Source organism: Osmerus mordax, chromosome 10 (assembly GCF_038355195.1).
Source record: "Osmerus mordax isolate fOsmMor3 chromosome 10, fOsmMor3.pri, whole genome shotgun sequence".
NCBI classification, from domain to species: Eukaryota; Metazoa; Chordata; class Actinopteri; order Osmeriformes; family Osmeridae; genus Osmerus; species Osmerus mordax.
The window spans coordinates 14,076,475-14,096,071 of NC_090059.1; the positions used below are offsets into that span (position 1 = coordinate 14,076,475).

At 47.8% G+C, this 19,597-nt stretch overlaps 1 protein-coding gene across 1 annotated transcript; it reads left to right on the forward strand.

Moving 5' to 3' along the window:
* Window positions 1-301: 301 nt before the first annotated feature.
* Window positions 302-16,431, forward strand: LOC136950156 (protein TANC2-like). The gene is made up of 4 exons (XM_067244287.1): window positions 302-384; window positions 14,106-14,180; window positions 15,562-15,741; window positions 16,378-16,431. The coding sequence occupies exons 1-4, from the start codon at window positions 318-320 to the stop codon at window positions 16,401-16,403; spliced, it is 348 nt and encodes a 115-aa protein (XP_067100388.1). The 5' UTR covers window positions 302-317; the 3' UTR covers window positions 16,404-16,431.
* The last annotated feature ends 3,166 nt before the right edge of the window (window positions 16,432-19,597 follow it).

Genomic DNA, 19,597 nt, shown 5'->3' on the forward strand with positions numbered 1-19,597 from the left:
TGTGTTCCTTGAATATGCAGTAGCCTATGTACTATGTGTAGCTAGAACAAGCAAGGCATTGCTGTGTATACCTACATTAGCACCACATTTTTCTATGCCTAGCAGACAAGTTGCTTTGTTGTGTACAGCATTTCTCACAGTTTGATATGCCTCCTCTTCTCTCTCTTTCTTACTCTGCCGCTCTGCGTCTCTCTCTCTCTCTCTCTCTCTCTCTCTCTCTCTCTCTCTCTCTCTCTCTCTCTCTCTCTCTCTCCCTTTATCATTCTTTCTATCAGTTTCAACAGAATTCTCCATAGCCCAGGCGATCTGCTGCAGCCATGTTTATGAACAGCTTGAAGATGCTGCTCACAGGTGGCAAGGCCAACCGCAAGAACCGCAACAGTGGTAAGTCTACCTTCTGCCCCCAGCCAGCAACAATATGACTCAGCTGTCTGTCAGAACACTGAGGGACGCCCTTGAGGGCTCTCGTTCTAACCTGGTTCCACACCCTCACACCTCTCCACAATCTGCGGCATGAGAGCCCACACAGACATCCATAGAAATGACAGACAATGATTGGTGGGCTAACAGCACTTCACATGCGTTTTCATGGGCGTACGTGAAATTCCCTCTTCAAACAGCAGCTGTATTATTCTATGCGAGCCCTCACCCTTAAAAGCCCCACTGCCATCTTTGTTTCTATACGGCTGCCTCTGTCACCCTGCTCTGAAGCGCTTCCATTGTCAAGGAGGGAAGGCGGTGATGTGGCTTCATCCTCGAGCACAGCACGGCTGAGTCCGGCTGCTGGGGATCCCAGCATGGAAAAGTGCAACAGCTCCTGTTTTGAATGTGAGTGCCGACGCTATGTAATAAGGGAGTCAGGTGGCTGAGCGGTTAGGGAATCGGGATAGTAAACAGAAGGTTGCTGGTTCGATTCCCGGCCGTGCCAAATGACATTGTGTCCTTGGGCAAGGCACTTCACCCTACTTGCCTCAGGGGAATGTCCCTGTACTTACTGTAAGTCGCTCTGGATAAGAGCGTGTGATAAATGACTAAATGTAAATGTAATAAGAGCCCTCTTTAACAGTCCCTCTCGGGCGAGGCGTCAGTAGCGCGTGACACCGAGCGAGACTTCTTAGATATCTGCAGATAAATGAGTCTTGCAGGTGTCCTGCATCTCATTTACAGATGTTAAACATCATTGCGTAATATCTTGTATGGACTCTCTTATAAGAACTCTCTTGTTTTGTTGGGCTTGGAAGGAGGCAGAAAAGAATGTTGAAAAGGGGGGGATGTCATTTGAAATGGTTTGGGAGGCCGTGTTTTCAAGGTGTTTTTGATCCTGTCTTTGAGTGTTTGGGATCCAAATGGTGTTGAAGTTGGTATTGTCTAGCTGGGGACATAACTGTATTGTGATGTGAAACAGCATTATGTAATGCTCTCTGCTCTGGTCTCCTGGGACTGGACTGGTTTACCACAGAGGGCTTGAATTCCTCCGCACACAGATCCAGTCTGCTCTGTGTTTCACTGCCAGGCTAGACTGGAACAAAATCAGTTGTCGGTCAAAATTCATCTCCATGAGATACTGTGCACTGTATGAATGTCTGTGTTTGCAAGCGTGCATGTGTTTAAGTGAATCTCTCTGTGTGTGTGTGTGTGTGTGTGTGTGTGTGTGTGTGTGTGTGTGTGTGTGTGTGTGTGTGTGTCTGTCTGTCTGTCTGTCTTGCTCTTTATGTCTGCTGCTGTCACTTTGCATATTCCTAAGGATCTAGCGTCAACCTCACTACCACAGACAGGGGGCGCTGTGAGGCAGTAGTCCCCTGCACATTCCTGTGTAAGGACATTCCTCAGTTCCATCTTAAAAGGAAGCTGTTCCTCCCTGGTCATTCCTTCCTGAATACCTTTGCTGTGTGTTCTCGTCCTTGATGTCAGAGGAAGATAAGAATAGATATCTTTTTATGCCAGAATGAGAAGATGCGCTTCCTGTGAAGTGAATCACAATAGCTCATCAAGCTATGCTGCCACCTAGTTTGAGACGCATGATTGTAACTCTGTTACTCAGACATGCTAACTGGACTGTTGCTTTTGATGCTTTTGCAATGAAGTGATTCAGGTCCGTTGAATGCTAAATATCTCAACTATCTGTGTTGTGCATAGTTGTTATTCAGTTGGGTTGATCACCATCAAATCACATAGAATTGGGGCCAAAGACACAACTTTCAAGTGAGAAAGTGTTGTTCTTGTGTATACTAACAGCAGACAACGCAACGACGGTTGTGTTGAACAAGACTGAATTATGGGCACCCTGCTGCCATGCTGTACCCAGCCGTACAATAGTAATCAGACCCCATTCAGCATGTGTGTCTGAAATGATTGTTCACTTGTGAACACAGATGCACTGACACCCATCATTTGGGGTTCTTTCAACAAAAGAAAGGGGGAATGTCCCTCCAGCCGTGAGCATCGAGTTTTAGCGATCAGATCATATTTGAATCATCTCGTTAAGCTAATCAGATGTGACTTGTGCCAGAATAAGGCAGAGGCGGGGGGGGGGGGGGGTTGTCCTCTCTCTCCTCCCAGTGAGCTGATGTGGGTCTGATGTAGCCTTGCAGCCTCACTGTGGACATACATGTTTATGGACCAAATGTGTCTGATTGATGGAAGCCATCTGTCTTGTTAGGGTTATGGTTTGAGAGATCAGTGCTGTGTGTGGTGTAGTACTAGTAAAGTCATAGGTCAGTGCTGTGTGTGGTGTAGTACTAGTAAAGTCATAGGTCAGTGCTGTGTGTGGTGTAGTACTAGTAAAGTCATAGATCAGTGCTGTGTGTGGTGTAGTACTAGTAAAGTCATAGGTCAGTGCTGTGTGTGGTGTAGTACTAGTAAAGTCATAGGTCAGTGCTGTGTGTGGTGTAGCAGATTGATTGATAGGATGCAGACTGAGCTGGAACAGCTTAATGGGGGGAATGTCTGGCTGAACACTGAGCGACAGATTGGCCCCTCCTGCTCCACAGAATCGCCCCTTCCTCTCTGCATTAATGAACTCATTAAAAGTGAATGGAGGAATTGACTGTTTGTTTCTGGATGTTTGTTTTGGACATTTCTTCTGAACCCACAGGATTAATTACAAGTAATTGATCAACTTTCAGCAGAATTCGGAACTTCTGTGTGAACCTCTGTGACTAAATCCTGGAGGATTCACAATCCATATTTTAGATTGTGTACATTTTCCAATACAAGATAAAAGATGCCCTTTAGCAAAGAGCTTAAGCCATGATTTTATCTGTTACAGAATGGTTTCAGGGCCCTAGTTTTGTTTCGGCTTGCTCTCGCAGGTCAGTATTTCTACCAATATTACAGTAATCCTACCTCACTTCAGTCTCTATATAAAGTACATCACTTATCTTCCTGTAAACACTCTCCCTGTGTTGTGACTTCACTGTTTGACCTTAGCATTTGTCGTTTAACACTATAAAACACAGGAAAAGAAGCCTTGATGTTTTGGAACAAGGGTCAAGAATAATATTCCTGTGTCTAAGGATAGGGCAATTCGGGTGCTCAGAGCTTATGACCTCATCAGTAGTCACTTGTGACCTAATCACCGGGCAACCATGGCAACAATATGCTTTGGGAAGCAGAAGCCCTTAAAGGTCAAAGACAATTCGGAGTGACTGAGAGGAGCTGTGACCCAGGTGCATTGTGGGAGCTCTCCCTGTCTCCAGGAGGGTTCATGGTTCATTCATGGGCCTCCTATTCAGACCGAGGCCCTGGCTGAATCCTGCTCTTTTACCTCCACGAGCCCTCGCCAGTCAGGGTGTTGATGGCAACACCAATGTACAAATGTGCTTTGTGTTGGAACTCATTCAGTACACTCGGTAATGTTTTTAAATTATTGATATTAAAATATATTTCATTACTTAAGGATCACATGCAGTACCTTAAAACCAAAATAGAGCCTATGATATGAGAGTATACTATATATGCCTATGATATGAGAGTATACTCCCAGAAGAATGTACTGTATTCCATACATAGGGCGTTCTGAAACTATAGATCCATTACGTAAGAACATACTGACACACACGCACACCATAGGCAGAGTTTGACAGTTCAGCATGGGGGTGCAGAGCAGCAGGCTAAAAATAAAGCTCCTAGAGACAAGGTCTGTTGTAACATGACAGTAATCCACCACACATTTCCTGCCACTGACTGATATTCAGATACAAACAATTGCTTGTAGTTGTAGTTTTCAGCTGTATTAAGTGGGGATTCACATAGATATAGTCTACTCTTATATATATGTCAGTAAACTAGCCCAGATTAAGGAAAGCACTATTGGCACTTATGATGGAAACAAACATTTGTCAACAATAATACAGTCTTGCATTTTTATTAGTGGCATTAATTAGCTGTAACCTTTGACACTCACACACTCATCCTGCACTCTTTATCAAGAAGAGAACATTTAGAAAGGGCACAGCATTTCAAGAATGTTAGCTCGTAAAGGGTTAAGTCATTTTGCCCTGGCTGAAAGAGAGAGAGAGAGAGAGAGAGAGAGAGAGAGAGAGAGAGAGAGAGAGGGAGACAGAGAGAGGGAGACAGAGAGAGGGAGACAGAGAGAGGGAGACAGAGAGAGAGAGACAGAGAGAGAGAGAGAGAGAGAGAGAGAGGGGGAAGGAGAGAGAGAGGATGAGAGGGAGTTATTGCTGCTAGCGAGAGCACAAGAGGCGGAGGGAGAGAGTGTCTGTCTGCCGTGGGAGGGTGTGTGCATGCGCGTGCCTCAGTGACAGCGTGTGTGTGTGTGTGTGTGTGTGCAGTCACACATGGTGCCGCTCACACTGTGGAGAGCTTCCTCTGCCCGGGCCAGACGTGATCTCCCTCTCTCCTCTCCCTCTCTTCTAGCTCCCTCTTTACCTCCTCAACATCATTTCTCCTTCTGTTTTCCCCTTTGTCCTTGTCTTTTGTTTGGGATGTTCCTTGGATGTTCCTTGGTGCGGGATTTCCATTGCCTGGCAAACTGAGACATTGAAAAGGTGAGATGAATGGTTTTAATTCTGGAGTCTTGAATTGGTCTTGAATGGAGAAAGGGGAAGACAGGAGGTAATTGTTTTTCATAGAGATTCAGGTTTGAAGATTTCTCTTTGGTACCTAATCCTGTAATTGAAGCTGCTAATCAGTGTGTATAGGTGTCCTGCTGAATTTTCAAGGATAACGAGCAGTATTTGTAGCTTGCGTGTCAGGGTTCCAGTGACCACTTCCAGTTTCAGCAAGTGTCAGATTCTCTGTGTTACATTGGAGATTTGACGCCTGCTTGACCCAGGTGGAGCTTTCACATCAGTCACTGCATCACTCCACAACCTGGCAGAGAGTGTTAGAGAGAGAGCATGTGTGTGTGTGTGTGTTTTTATGGTTAACGTGATGGGTTTCTGTCCTTTGGTTATGAATGACAATACAAAGTGCCCCCTGTTCTCTGTAAGAATTTGGTAAGATTCATGTTTAGTGTAACATCACAGCAACATCTCTCCTCGTCTATTGCTCTCCCTCTCGGTAATGATCTCTTTCTCTTTCTTTCTTTCTCTCTCTCTTTCTCTCTCTCTTTCTCTCTTCTCTCTCTCTCTCTCTCTCTCTCTCTCTCTCTCTCTCTCTCTCTCTCTCTCTCTCTCTCTCTCTCTCTCTCTCTATCTCTATCTCTATCTCTATCTCTATCTATCTCCATCTGTCTGTCTCTATCACACATATATCATTTCTTAATCTTTCTATCACCCACATACCACTAATGAAGGTCCTCAAAATTCCATATATTCCTCCTCCTCTTCCTCCTCTTCCTCCTCTTCCTCCTCTTCCCAAGTCCCACAGTCTCCCACTCCGTCCTCCCTTTGTCCTCCCCTCCTTCTAAAACATCCCTGTCTCACCTCAGCTGCACCCATCCTCTCTGCTCTGCTCAGCTCTCCTCATGCTTCTCTTCCACTCGCTCGCTTTTTCCTCTCTCTCACCCATCTGTCTGAGAGTCCCTCTCTCTCTCTTTCTTTCACCTCTCTTATCTCCTCTGCGTCCATGTCCCCTCGGGTTCTGTGCTCTTTCCGATTGGCTGATAGCCTCTGGACATTCCCTCACACTCTTCTGACTGGGAGAGGCTTCCAGGCTGGTGTTTTACTGTCAGCCGTATAAACCAATAATATTAAAGTGAACGCCATGCGCAGTCATTACATTTGGTTAGATGGCTTCAATTTATATTTCCTTTTAACTGGTGTGTGTGTGTGTGTGTGTAGTGTGTGTGCCCCCTACCCCCGCCCCCAGACACTCCTCCAGACATGCCGCTCTCCACCAAACCCTGCCTGTCTGCCTGCACCCACCATCCCCCCACCCCCCCTTCCCTGCACCCCCCCCCCCCCCTCCCCGCAGCAGTAGCTCCTGCTGACTCGTATGAAGGAACTGGTCTGTCATGTCGGGGGACAATGTTGATCTTCCCAGACAGGTTGGATGTAGTTCCCCACTACACACGCACTGTGCATGGGGTGTGTGTGTGAGCGCATCTACAGCACCAGACACCCTGTCTGCATTGACGTAACTCACAGGGGAGGGCACGGGGACTAGACGTACCTGTCTGGAGACAGCCCTCTCATCCCGACACACAGACAGGGGGGTTAGGAGGGCTCCGTATATCCTGCCCTTGTCCTTGGTCCTCTTGCTGAAACAGCGTGAAGGGTACAGTCAGTTCTTGTTTGTTTGTTTATTCGCATTTATACAATGATTAAAAAAATATAAAGATACAAAAGAAGAGAAAAAAACATGCAGGTGGAGCCAGAAACCTATATGGTTTTTCGTGGGCCCCACCCACGAAAAACACCCAGTTCTGACATCGATAGTCATGTCGGGTAGGATGTATGGTTGTATAATACCTCTAGTTATCCGAGTTAACAGACAGCCATCTACTCACTCAAATGACTGGGTTTGTTGTCTCTTGTACAGTGAAGCCGTATCTCCTAGTCTATTTATATTTGATGGTTTTTCATTATTCAAGCCTGCTTGTTCAATGTTGGCCTGCAATGAAGAGGCTGTGTGTGGATATGGGTGTGTGTGTGTGTGCGCTATCTTTTTCTGTAGTGTTTTGTAAAGACAGACTGAGTGATTGCATTGCTCTGGGCAAGCAGAGGAATAAGCCCGTGTGAGGGAAGAGGGCACTGTAGCAAGGACACTCTTCTTCTCTACCTCTCTCCCTCCCTCTGTTCTTCCTCTCTCTCTCTCTCTGTCTCCCTCCCTCTGTTCTTCCTGTTTTCGTATGTCTCCCTTTCTGTCTTACCCTTTGATCTCGCTTTCTGTCCAATTTTCACTAATTTTCTCTGTTCTTTTCTCTCTCCCTCCCTCCCTCTCTCTTCCTCTCTCACTCCCTCCCTCCCTCTCACTCCCTCTCTCACTCCCTCCGTCTCTCTCTCTCTCTCTCTCTCCTTCCCTCTCTCTCTCTCTCTCTCTCTCTCTGTCTCTCTCTCTCTCTCACACCCTCCATCCTCTCTCTCTCTCTCTCTCTCTCTCTCTCTCTCTCTCTCTCTCTCTCTCTCTCTCTCTCTCTCTCTCTCTCTCTCTCTCTCTTCTTTCTCTCTCTCTTTCTCTGTCCCCCTGTGTCTTCCCTCCTCCAGCTCCTCTCCCCTCTTCCCTAATGACCTGTGCCCTCAGTTTAGATTAAAGGAGTACTTTATGACAACATAGGATGTCTATCTTCTGGTCATTTGGTCCCCATGGATTTATTTTATTATTTATTATTTTGTGTGGTGCATTAAAGTCAATTAGTTTGTTCAGCCTTCTTGCACCATGGCACTGAGCGTGTTGAATTTAATGGGTGGATATAATATCATCCCATTTTTATCTGAGGGATGGGCAGTCTAGCTTAGTGGTAGAGTATTTGGCTGCACATCTCGATTTTGCAGTTCATTCCCACCTCAGTCGCATTGGATAAAGGCGACTGCTAGATGAATACACAACATCATTATTTGTCAGACAAGCTCCAGTGTGAGTCCTCTGGTGTCCCTGCTAGGGGCAGACAGGCAGCAGGGCCCTCGACAGAGGACAAGCCCTCTCACTGCAGTCTGAAGAGAAGGGAGAGAGACAATTGAATACCCTTGTGTTCATATTGTCATACTGTCGTTCTGGAGAGAGGAAACCAACCCGAGTGAGGCTGGAGGCATCTCTCTCTCTCTCTCTCTCTCTCTCTCTCTCTCTCTCTCTCTCTCTCTCTCTCTCTCTACCTCTCTCTCTACCTCTCTCTCTCTCTACCTCTCTCTCTACCTCTCTCTCTACCTCTCTCTTCCTCTCTCTCTCTCTCTCTCTCTCTCTCTCTCTCTCTCTCTCTCTCTCTCTCTCTCTCTCTCACACACCTCTCCCATAGTCTTCTCCTGGGTGCGTGTCTGCTCCTTAGACTCCATTTCGTATTCGATGCACTTTATTTATAGCTGCATGTTTTTAGACTTGTTTGTCTATGTGATGTAACACCCCTCCCCACCTCCTCCCCACCTCCTCCTCCATAGTCTGCTGCTCCATCCCTCCATATCTCCCCCTCTCTCTCTATCCCTCCTTTTCTCCATCCATCCCTCACTCGCTGTGGTGAAGCCCACCCACTCAAAACTGCGACAGAGCTTTTCTTAGCTGTGCGCGGCAATGTAGGATGTCCTTTTTCTCGCTCGCTCTCTCTCTCTCCTTTTGCTCTTTCCTTTTGCTCTCTCTTCCTCCCTCTCTTCGCTCTCCATCACTCCCTCTAATTCTCTCTCTCTCTCATTCTCCCCCCCCCCTCCCAGTCTCTCTACTTCCTGTTCCACTAACACCTCCATCCAGGACACTGTCGAGTGGCGGGGCTGGCGGCCAGCGCCTGACGCACTCTTCCTGTCACACATGCGTCAGTGGCCCTGTGCCACCGTGCCACCGTGCCCACTGGCTCACGGATAAAACAGCACATCACCCTCAGCGGGCAGCGACCGCTGTAGCCACACAGCACTTACATCAGATGTTACGCTCTTGCCCTGCTGATGGGCAAAGAGAACTAGATTAACATGATTACGACTAATGTTTAAGCTTCAGGGACAATTTATGCATTTGATCAGCTTCATTTATTGAATATAAATGAATACATTGCATCAAGCTTAGTGGAGTATTTTCTAACATTTTAGGTGTGTTTGTTAAACCTATGCTTTTTCAACCATACCACCTTTACCATACCACCAAGCTTTAGAATAGGTTCTGTGTCTGTTAATCCCAGTAAATGTAGTCCAAGTCGAACCTCGGAGGCCTGAAGACATGTGCAGACAAGCAGAACATACATTAGGATTTACAATAGCCGGCAGTCTCTTGTATATTCAGTAGAATAAAACAAATGGTTGCTCTGCTGGCTGTACAGCTGCCATGTGTTTGCTTCTTTATTACTCTGCTCTTTCACATATTGGAATGTGCCTTAAATTAGTTTGCCAAGAGGACCTAACACAAATTTGAAAAAATCGCTTTAGTTTCACTGTCATTGTTTCCTGTCAGGGGATCTTGGCCTCCACAGATAAAACACAGCTGTAGTATCGTGCTGCAAGGACAGCCGCACACTTCTGGATCATGATGCTGGACACATCCTCTCTCCCTCACCTGCATGATGCTGGACACGTCCTCTCTCCCTCACCTGCATGATGCTGGACACGTCCTCTCTCCCTCATCTGCATGATGCTGGACACGTCCTCTCTCCCTCATCTGCATGATGCTGGACACGTCCTCCCTCCCTCACCTGCATGATGCTGGACACGTCCTCTCTCCCTCATCTGCATGATGCTGGACACGTCCTCTCTCCCTCACCTGCATGATGCTGGACACGTCCTCCCTCCCTCACCTGCATGATGCTGGACACGTCCTCTCTCCCTCACCTGTATGATGCTGGACACGTCCTCTCTCCCTCACCTGCATGATGCTGGACACGTCCTCTCTCCTTCACCTGCATGATGCTGGACACGTCCTCTCTCCCTCATCTGCATGATGCTGGACACGTCTTCTCTCCCTCACCTGCATGATGCTGGACACGTCCTCTCTCCCTCACCTGCATGATGCTGGACACGTCCTCTCTCCCTCATCTGCATGATGCTGGACACGTCCTCCCTCACCTGCATGATGCTGGACACGTCCTCTCTCCCTCACCTGCATGATGCTGGACACGTCCTCCCTCCCTCACCTGCATGATGCTGGACACGTCCTCTGTCCCTCACCTGCATGATGCTGGACACGTCCTCCCTCCCTCACCTGCATGATGCTGGACACGTCCTCTCTCCCTCACCTGCATGATGCTGGACACGTCCTCTCTCCCTCACCTGCATGATGCTGGACACGTCCTCTCTCCCTCACCTGCATGATGCTGGACACGTCCTCTCTCCCTCACCTGCATGATGCTGGACACGTCCTCTCTCCCTCACCTGCATGATGCTGGACACGTCCTCTCTCCCTCACCTGCATGATGCTGGACACGTCCTCTCTCCCTCACCTGCATGATGCTGGACACGTCCTCTCTCCCTCACCTGCATGATGCTGGACACGTCCTCTCTCCCTCACCTGCATGATGCTGGACACGTCCTCTCTCCCTCACCTGCATGATGCTGCTCCATTCTTCCTCTCTGGGATCCAGGACGTATCCAAAGCCCTGCTTGCAATCTAATCCTAACTGGCAATGTCAGGCCCTTCATCAAGGTAACATTGCACAAGAGCTGACAGAATTGCCTTTGGTCTGTCAGGCTAGCTAATACAGCTGTGACAAATGACTCTGCTCTGATAGCAGGCTCTTCTCAGCTCCCCCGCACAGTCTGAGTTATAGTACGAGGTTATTCCCCGCTGTCCCTAAGGCCATTTTTTTCGCCTTGTCAAGACACTGCTGACCTCCATTTGTGGCAGGGTGTTGTGATTTTAATGGGGTTTTCTTCTGCACTACTGTTCCGTGCCCTGTTTGGAGTGCAAGTGTTGTGTGTGTGTGTCCTGGACAAACATGTGTGGCATGGCTAGCATGACTGCATGACAGGTATCATCTCTGGTAATAATGAAGGTGCCAGTCCAGGGAGAGCTGTTCATCTCAGCTGATGGTGGAGGTCAGGTCAGGTCCCTACACAGGTGATGGTGGAGGTCAGGTCAGGTCCCTACACAGGTGATGGTGGAGGTCAGGTCAGGTCCCTACACAGGTGATGGTGGAGGTCAGGTCAGGTCCCTACACAGGTGATGGTGGAGGTCAGGTCAGGTCCCTACACAGGTGATGGTGGAGGTCAGGTCAGGTCCCTACACAGGTGATGGTGGAGGTCAGGTCAGGTCCCTACACAGTTGGGGCACAAGGCAAAGTGTTAAAGCCCACTTGTTTGTGAACTTGTCAATGACTTTTGTGTTGTTTCCATCACTTCCCAATGCTCTATGTAGTTCCGGTGCTGGTTGGAGGAGGTTGGCTCACTAAGGTTCTGGTTGGCTGGTGGTAGACCAGATTTGTGTGGACTCTGTTCTGACCTGGTACTGGTTTCCTGCTGTATGTGCACTAATGAGATTAAAATCTGTACCAATATGCCCTCCAAAATGTCTGGTTAGTGATCTAGTTAGTTCTCTGCTTGTGTGGCTATGTGTATGTCTGTGTGGTTGCACAACGAGTTAGAAGTGATTGATGCAAATGAAGATGTCTGCCAACACTTGACTGAGCAGGTGTCTGCTTTGATATTGCCTGTGTGCCTGTGTTGTGATTCATTAAGAGAGCTTCGCTTCCTAGTAAAGATCAGCATGTTCACCTGGGTTTCAAATAGAACATAGAGTTCACATACAACCATCCCACGCACACAAACACACACGCGCACACACGCACGCGCACACACACACACACACACATAAATGTCAAAACACTCAGACACTTAAATGTCTGCTCTTGTCTTTGACCAAATCCTCTGCTCTTTCTAAAAGTACCACACTTAATGGGATCAAATCACCGCGCTCTTCTCCACTGCAATACATTACAGAGGACAATGAAGGATCAGACCAGTCTCTCAAGCTGTGGTGATACAGTGTTAGAGTCAGAGGCGGACTAGGTAAAGAGAAGAGAAAGGGTGCATTGTTGTCCCCTGACTCTTAAGGGACTCCTTGTGACAGATCAGAGTGACAGCACCACAGTGCGGGCATAATGGAAGTCCTTATAGAATTGTATAGGTGACCCTTTGGAGACTGTGTGTCGTGTATCCTCTGTGATTGTGTGTTCCCTTAGTGAGTGTGTGTACCTGAGTGTGTGTTCCTTTAGTGAGTGTGTGTGCCTCAGTGCGTCCATAGTCCCAAGGGCCTCTAGGGCTACTATCCAGAAACAAGAAGCTAGTAGACATGAACAAATGTCTGAGGATGTCTCTCTTTGTCAGCGGTGACCTAACACAAAGTCCATCCTTAAAGGACCTTTCAGATGCCTGTAAAGGAACCGGCCCTCTAATGATGTCTCAGGGAGAACCAGGGCCCCAGCATACATCAACACCCCACAGCGCTCTAATGACTGTGGCGTTCTCTGTCACATTTGAACCTTTCAGAGGTGGACTCGGGGTAGAAGGGGAGGGGATGGTCTTTGTTCCAGACTTCTCCGGGAGATGTAGTTCTAGACACATCTTGGGTGAGTCACAACTCTGGGCCACATTGCTCCGGGGTTTGTGTCTTTGAAGGCAGCCACTATAGTATAAGTGTTCAATTATAGTGGTCAATTATTTCTTTTTTCTTGATCTACATTCCAAATGGGACTGGACCCTCGACTGTCATTAACTTTGTATGACTGTATGCTAGAGTTTGTTTGTTTGTTTTTTTTTACAGTAAATTATAATGGGCGAGAGTTTTAACTACATGTTGCCTGATCTTTTAATATTGTACAACTATGAAGTATTAAGTAGTACATGTTATTATTATTATTATTATTATTATTTTTACAGTGCCGATTGGAGCAGCGGAAAGTTAGTTTGTCCCGTGTGTCTCAAGCATTTAAAATGAGAATGTCTGTCGGGCCTGGTCCCTCTCTCATGTTCCAGCTCAGTGGCTATTGACCTCTCTGGCAGCAATGTCCACTCTGACCACATCAATGCTCACCATGTAAACAGCCAGACTTTTTTGTTTCAGCCCACAGACCTTCATAGGGCTCGCACTGCGGATTTGAAAGCCTAGAAAAAAGATAAAAAGCCTGCTGGGTGACGTAGTCTTCTGTACCGGAGGTATCACTGCAGTGGCTGGGATTGGCTGTGGGCTCCGTTGCTGGACTGTTTGATTAACCAGCCAAAGAGTGTCAATCTCTCTGCCTGTTCCGGGTCTCACACACTCACACCCTGAAGCTAATGCTATTAGTTTATCGACTGGCTTAATATGTCCACCCGCTACCCAATCTAGTCCTTGACTGCTGCATACCAGGAAATCTGAGAGAGAGATATATTCTAAAGAGTCATTTTTGTGTGAGTGTTCTGTGTGCACTGGGTCCTCTGTACAACTCTGTATGTATACAAATATACAACTCTGTATGCCTTGTACTATGGCAAGCATGCAAATCTGTGGCAGATAATCACTTTTTTTCAAACGGCTGCTTGGTTTAAGAATGGCTGGCTTTACTTAATTTAAATGGGGGTGTATGATCTGGGAATAAATTGCGATAAGCCCTTGTGTTAGCGTCCAACGTTATTGTGGCTCCAGCTCAGCTTTGTCAAACAGGCGTCTGTAGAGGCTAAGTACTGCTGACACATCGACCCTATGCTCCATCCACTGGAGCTAATTCAGCCTGCTCAGTCCCCTGGGCCTCATTGATCCTTATATCATTAGCCCCGTGTACATCTATCAGCAGACCTAATGCCTACAGTACCAGTCCTCAGTCCCTCACACACGCTCGGTTCTTTAAATAGTTTAAAAAACGTCCCTTTTAACCATGGGCAGGAGAAAAAAGTGGATTTTGCCTGTGGGGTCACACTTTGCCACCGTGAGGGGCCAGCTGTCCCAGCGGCGGAGGGGGGTGGAGGGGCTGTGTGTGGGCAGTCTCCTGGGGCTCCTCAGGTCCCGGTGCCGGCGGATGGAGGAGGAGATGGCCCTGGTGATCGAGCACCACCGACACCGCCGCGCTCACTCTCTCTCCTCTTTCTGCTCGTCATCCGCAGATGGTGGCAGTGAGGACCTGGCCGGCCCCTGCTCGCCCGGTCTAGACCACCCCTACCTCAGCTACGCTGGGCAAGGTAAGCACCCACCGCTCAACACCTGGCTCTCTTTCTTCACCTCCATATGCCATAATTCTGTTCTCCCCTGCTCATTCATCTGCTTGCCCTTCCTGTGTCCTTTCCCATAACTAATCTCATTGCTCTGATAAGTTTGAAGAAATATTACATATTTTCTGCCAGTAGTGGTTGTACTCTTTACTGCCTCAATGATTGTCTTACTTTCATCTTTTGAACTGTGCTGTAAGTACCCTGGAGGGTTTGTATTTTATATTTGTATTTTTGGAGGTTAGAGTTAGATGTATTCTTCTTCTGTGGCCGTGTATTTAAATCTAAGTTGTGAAAGAATATTTAGATCATTATGATTTACCCTTTCCTTCAACCCCTCCCTTCGACCAAGGGTAGACTGTGTTTTTGAGCCGAACTGGGCAGAGTGGGTGTTTGTTTGTGTGTTCGAAGGCATAAAGAGGCTCTTACCCTTTAAGGGCTCATCTGTTTCAATATGGAGCTCCAACATACTGTCCTTTCCTTATTGTGTGGGGGCATTTGGAGAGCTAAGCCCATCACCCCTGAAGTCACCTTCCCTCCCTGCCTCCCTGCCTCCCTCCTCCTCCCCAGACCCTTGGCTCACACCAAACCCCTCTTGCGGCTCCCAGACAATTATGCAGAGCTGTTGGTGGAGAAATGAAAATTCACCGGCAAATTCTCCTGAAAGCGTTGGGTTTCACAGCTATGATGCACACAGGACAAGTGTGTTCGCACACAGAGACCTAGCTGTCAGTGATGACTATGTGGATGAGTTGACTGTTGTTCCTGAGCGTTGCAGGGTAAAAGTGTTAGCTTGCCCGGGAATAAGGCTGGAAAAGAACGTAGGAAATTACCAAAATTCTTCTGCAGGAGGGATGAAGGGTTTTCCTCACTGGTTGCTGTGTGCCTTCAGGGACTGCTGCTTGTTATTACTGACCAAATAGTTGCTCTTCCACAGCCGGTAGGTCAGTACTATAAAGAGTGCATGCTGCCTGCAGGCCTTCTATCTACTAGGTCAGCCTATGATGGCCACAGTCAATACCTCCACATCACACCCCTCCCCTCTCCTGCTTCTCCAACCTGACATCATCACACTGATGTCCAGGGAGGAGAAGCGTACAACGTTAAATTGGGAGAACATGGGTTCAGATAGGTGAACTTTGAGGAATGGAGTACAGGAAAAAAAAACAGCTGAAAGTATGTTGCATTGAAACATAATTCATGTTGAAAGCTGGATGCCAGCAGGGCACCGTGTGTGTGTGTGTGTGTGTGTGGGGGGGGGGGGGGGTATCATGGTGTGTTCAGGACCCTCCCCCTTTTCTCGGTGCTAAACTAGAGTAACCAAGGCCCTCGCTGTGTCTCTCCCACCCTGCAGGAGGCAGTGTGGACAGCGACTTCGCCTTCAAGGGAGACTACAGCGTGCCCCCGCTCTCCATCACGGAGGGCATGCAGCACATCCGCATCATGGAGGGCGTGTCCCGCTCCCTGCCCTCCTCCCCTCTGCTCACCCACCAGGCCATCAGCATCCGCCTGCAGCCTGCCAGCAAGCTTACAGGTAACCCCGGGCATCCAGAGCATCCACTCTGCAGAGCTCTCCTGTAGACGGCACAGGCAGGCTATGTCCCATTGCTTTTGAAACAATGTGTGATGACGTTAAGTGACAAATTCAATAATGAACTGTAATAACATTAGCTGGGAATAGGTTGGAATTATGTTGATTCAATTTCCCTTTTATGAACCGAATCAACAGGCTGTGGAGGCTGCTTCAGAGTTCATCTAAACGTCTGGGCTTAGGTTCACTTTGATTACAAACCAATCCACCACCACGAATCCACTTTCAAAGAGCCTTTGGCGGGCTGTTTGCCTCCCTGCTACCCCTGCTACAGAGCAGTCTGTTCTGCTCCCTCACTGCCTCCCCTGCACCACCTCCAGCTTGGTTCTGACAGAGGGGAGGAAGGTGCTTCCCCAGTAACCCGCAGTTCCCGCAGTAACAGCTTTACAATTGTATTGTCACGCATTGTAAGCAAGGCCTCCACTCCCAGAGCCACAGGATGCTGTACATGCATGCCAGTTAGTCACTGGAGGATTACCAAAGTGACAGGGAGGGGAGACTGGAATGCTGGATATGAGCTGTGGTCATCTGTCTGTCCAGCACATATCTGTCTTAACCACCAATTATTTCCTCCCACAGTCATCTGCAACACTCTGGGAATGTGAGGGAAATGTTGTCCACCATGTTGTCCACCAGCCAACATAGAGGGTGGATGAAAATGTCAATCTATTGTGTGGAATAAGCAATGATATGAGCCTAGATCCAACTGAGAGGCCAAACAGTGTTGAACATAACAAGGAGGAGGGGATAACAAGCCGATGATAAACAAAGCTAAATTGATGTCAGCTGGGAAGACCTGGTGAGGTAGACACATGGTCAGAATGCCAGTTGTTTTCTCACAAAGCTGAAATGCCGGATAGGACATGTACGTCTGTTTATTTATTAATGCTTGTGTGTGACTCATTCCCTGGTGATTATAACTCACTTGCTACCAAAGAAATATGAGCAAAAAAGAACCCGCAGTCCAGTGACTGGTGGAGTTCATCTCTCTCCTCTCCGATGCGAACTTACATCCACACTTGGCAGTTGTTTTGCTTGATCGCATTCATTTCTATGCAAGAATTCTGGAATAGACTGTATGGGCACCATGCAGGGACAATGCCCTTTCTACACAGGCAGGCTGAATGGGTATTACCACTAGGGTGCCCTAGCTGCTTGATTAACATTCACATCATTAACCCTTCTCCCAGTTCTGCTCGATAGTTTGTAGATCACAGAAGGATTTATTTTCTCCCCACGTCGTATTCATACCGCTGTTAGAGTGAAGAGCCCCAGTCAGATGCCTGGGGGCAGCTTGCTGCTGGAGCGGGCTTTGTTCAGGCGACAAGGCCCAGTTAAGACACGGCTCTGGGAAAGGTTCCCGAAAATGAGACTACTATAGCGAGCCAATCTTCTTTTCCCGGGCAAATGGTTCTGTCTCCTCCACTGTTCTGGCAGTCCTCCATTGTGGAGAGAACATGTTTACTCCCCTCTCTATCCGTCCTCCTTTCTTTGTTCACTGCAGTATATTCAGCCTTATTTACTATCTACACTCTCATCTGTGTTGAATTCTGGGAACTTGGTGTGGGTGTTGTGGGTGTTATCTTGATACATCAAGTAGTAGAGTCAGATGTCTGAGTGGTTAGGGACTTGAACTATTAATCAGAAGGTTGCGTGTTCGATTCCCGGCTGTGCAAAATGACGTTGTGTCCTTGGGCAAGGCACTTCACCCTACTTCGCTCGCTCTGGATAAGAGCGTCTGCTAAATGACTAAATGTAAATGTACTTGCCTCGGGGGGAATGTTCCTATACTTACTGTAAGTCGCTCTGATTAAGAGCGTCTGATAGATGACTAAATGTACATGACGATGCTAGAAAAGAGTTGGGTTGTTGTTTTGAACAAACCTAGATGGGGCTGCATTGTGTCGCCGCTACACTTAGCTTCAAGATGAAGTCTCACGGTGTGCTTTGCACCTATTATTGTGATTTTGAAGTCATTGAGTCAGTTTCAGATACTTACAGTGAGAGTTGCGGCTTGTGCTTTTTGGCCAGCAGGTGTCTCTATTAGGGTCGCTGAAGTGTACATTAAGGTACTTACCTCATCAAATTTGACGACACCAAGGGGATTACTATTGAAAGATGAATCACTCATCTAAAACTTAAAATGAGTTTTTCTTCCAGTTTGTATAAATAAGTGGTTCTTCAAAACTGAAGTGAAAGCCTAAACTGGTCTGAAATGGTTCCTGCACAAAGAATAAAAAGGAATACATGTAACAGGTCACGACTGAATGCAGTGCAATTGTGGAGTTAGCATCGTCATGATCAACATGCTGTCTGCAGATGTCAATATAACTACCCTGGAATCTAAGTGCAAGTGATATAAGTACAGTCCTAAAAGCTCAGCGGTAGCACCATCATCAACATCTTCGCCACCATCATCATAATCAACATAATCTACAGCAGGGGGCTGGCTGTGTCTGTGGGTCTTGGCGGGGGGGGGGGGGGGTCTGTACGAGTTGTTCTTCAATTAAATACAGAACTTTGAAATAAATGGAGGAATTCATTTTAATGCAAGCTGTTTTCATTATTTATGTGAGATAAAGAAAAATGAAAGCGAGTGTGCTGAAGGGGGGGGGGGGGGGGGGCTGGGGGGGGGGTCCTTCCCTGGTTAATTATCCGACCTCTCCATAATCCTTTTGCTCGGCGTGTGGTGTGTGTGTGTTTGTGTCGGTGTGTGTCAGTGAAAGATGAGGCCTTGAGGGGTTAAGTTGGGTTACTGTAGTAAAACTATGAAGAGGTGGTTGCACTATAAATGGCAGACCCAGTACAACCATGACCTTAACATTCTTTCAACTCATAGAGCTTCTCATAGAGCTCACCACACAAGAACAACTGCCTTAGAAGACAACAAAGAACATAGATGTACCGCAATTGCAATGCCATGGTTCCATGATGCGAGTGAAATAATATCTCATATTACCATCTGGGGTATCAATATATTACACCTGCAGCAAATACTGGCAAAACATATTGTTCAAACCTACTGTCTAGTCTGGACTTCTATTCATCTCTACATCTTTAATGACATCACTATCTATATCTATCCCTCTCCAGGTCTGTACTGTTATCCATCTATTATGTATGCATGGTACTGTAAGACACATCTTACAATTGCAGCCTTCCGCAATACCTACTGGGAGAAGCTATGTCCTTATAATGGAAACTTCAGTTGATCTCTATCAGTCAGATTCACCGAGAGCTCTGCCTAGACGTGGTACGGTGTGCCAAACTGGGCCTCGTCTCAAGACGTGGTACGGTGTGCCAAACTGGGCCTCGTATCAAGATGTGGTACGGTGTGCCAGACTGGGCCTCGTCTCAAGCACCCCAGTCTTCTCACCCTTTAATGAATTCAGCCCAGCGGTCGTCGTCACACCGTGTCGCTGTGCCAAGTGTTTACAGTGGCTCCCGGGGCCAAAGCTCTGGCTCCTCCGCTCCAAGGTCAGTGGAGCAGGTCTGCGGGCTCCGCCTTCCTCAGATCCCCTCTGTTGTCCTCTCACACCCTCCGTCCTCTGAAGAGCTGGTCAGACCTCCTCCACCTTCCATTCCTTACACCTCTTCCACCCCTTCCCATACCTTCCCCACACACCAGCCTCCGCAGACGTCCTCCGACGTCGCCCATCGCCCTCACGTTTCCTCAGCCCCCCCCGCCCCCCGTCCAGCCTCTCCAGACCACATCAAACTGCCTTTACCCTCCTCAGATCCCCGCCACAGACCTCAGGAAACGTGTCTGGGCTTATTCAACCCCCGCGGCTCTGATAGA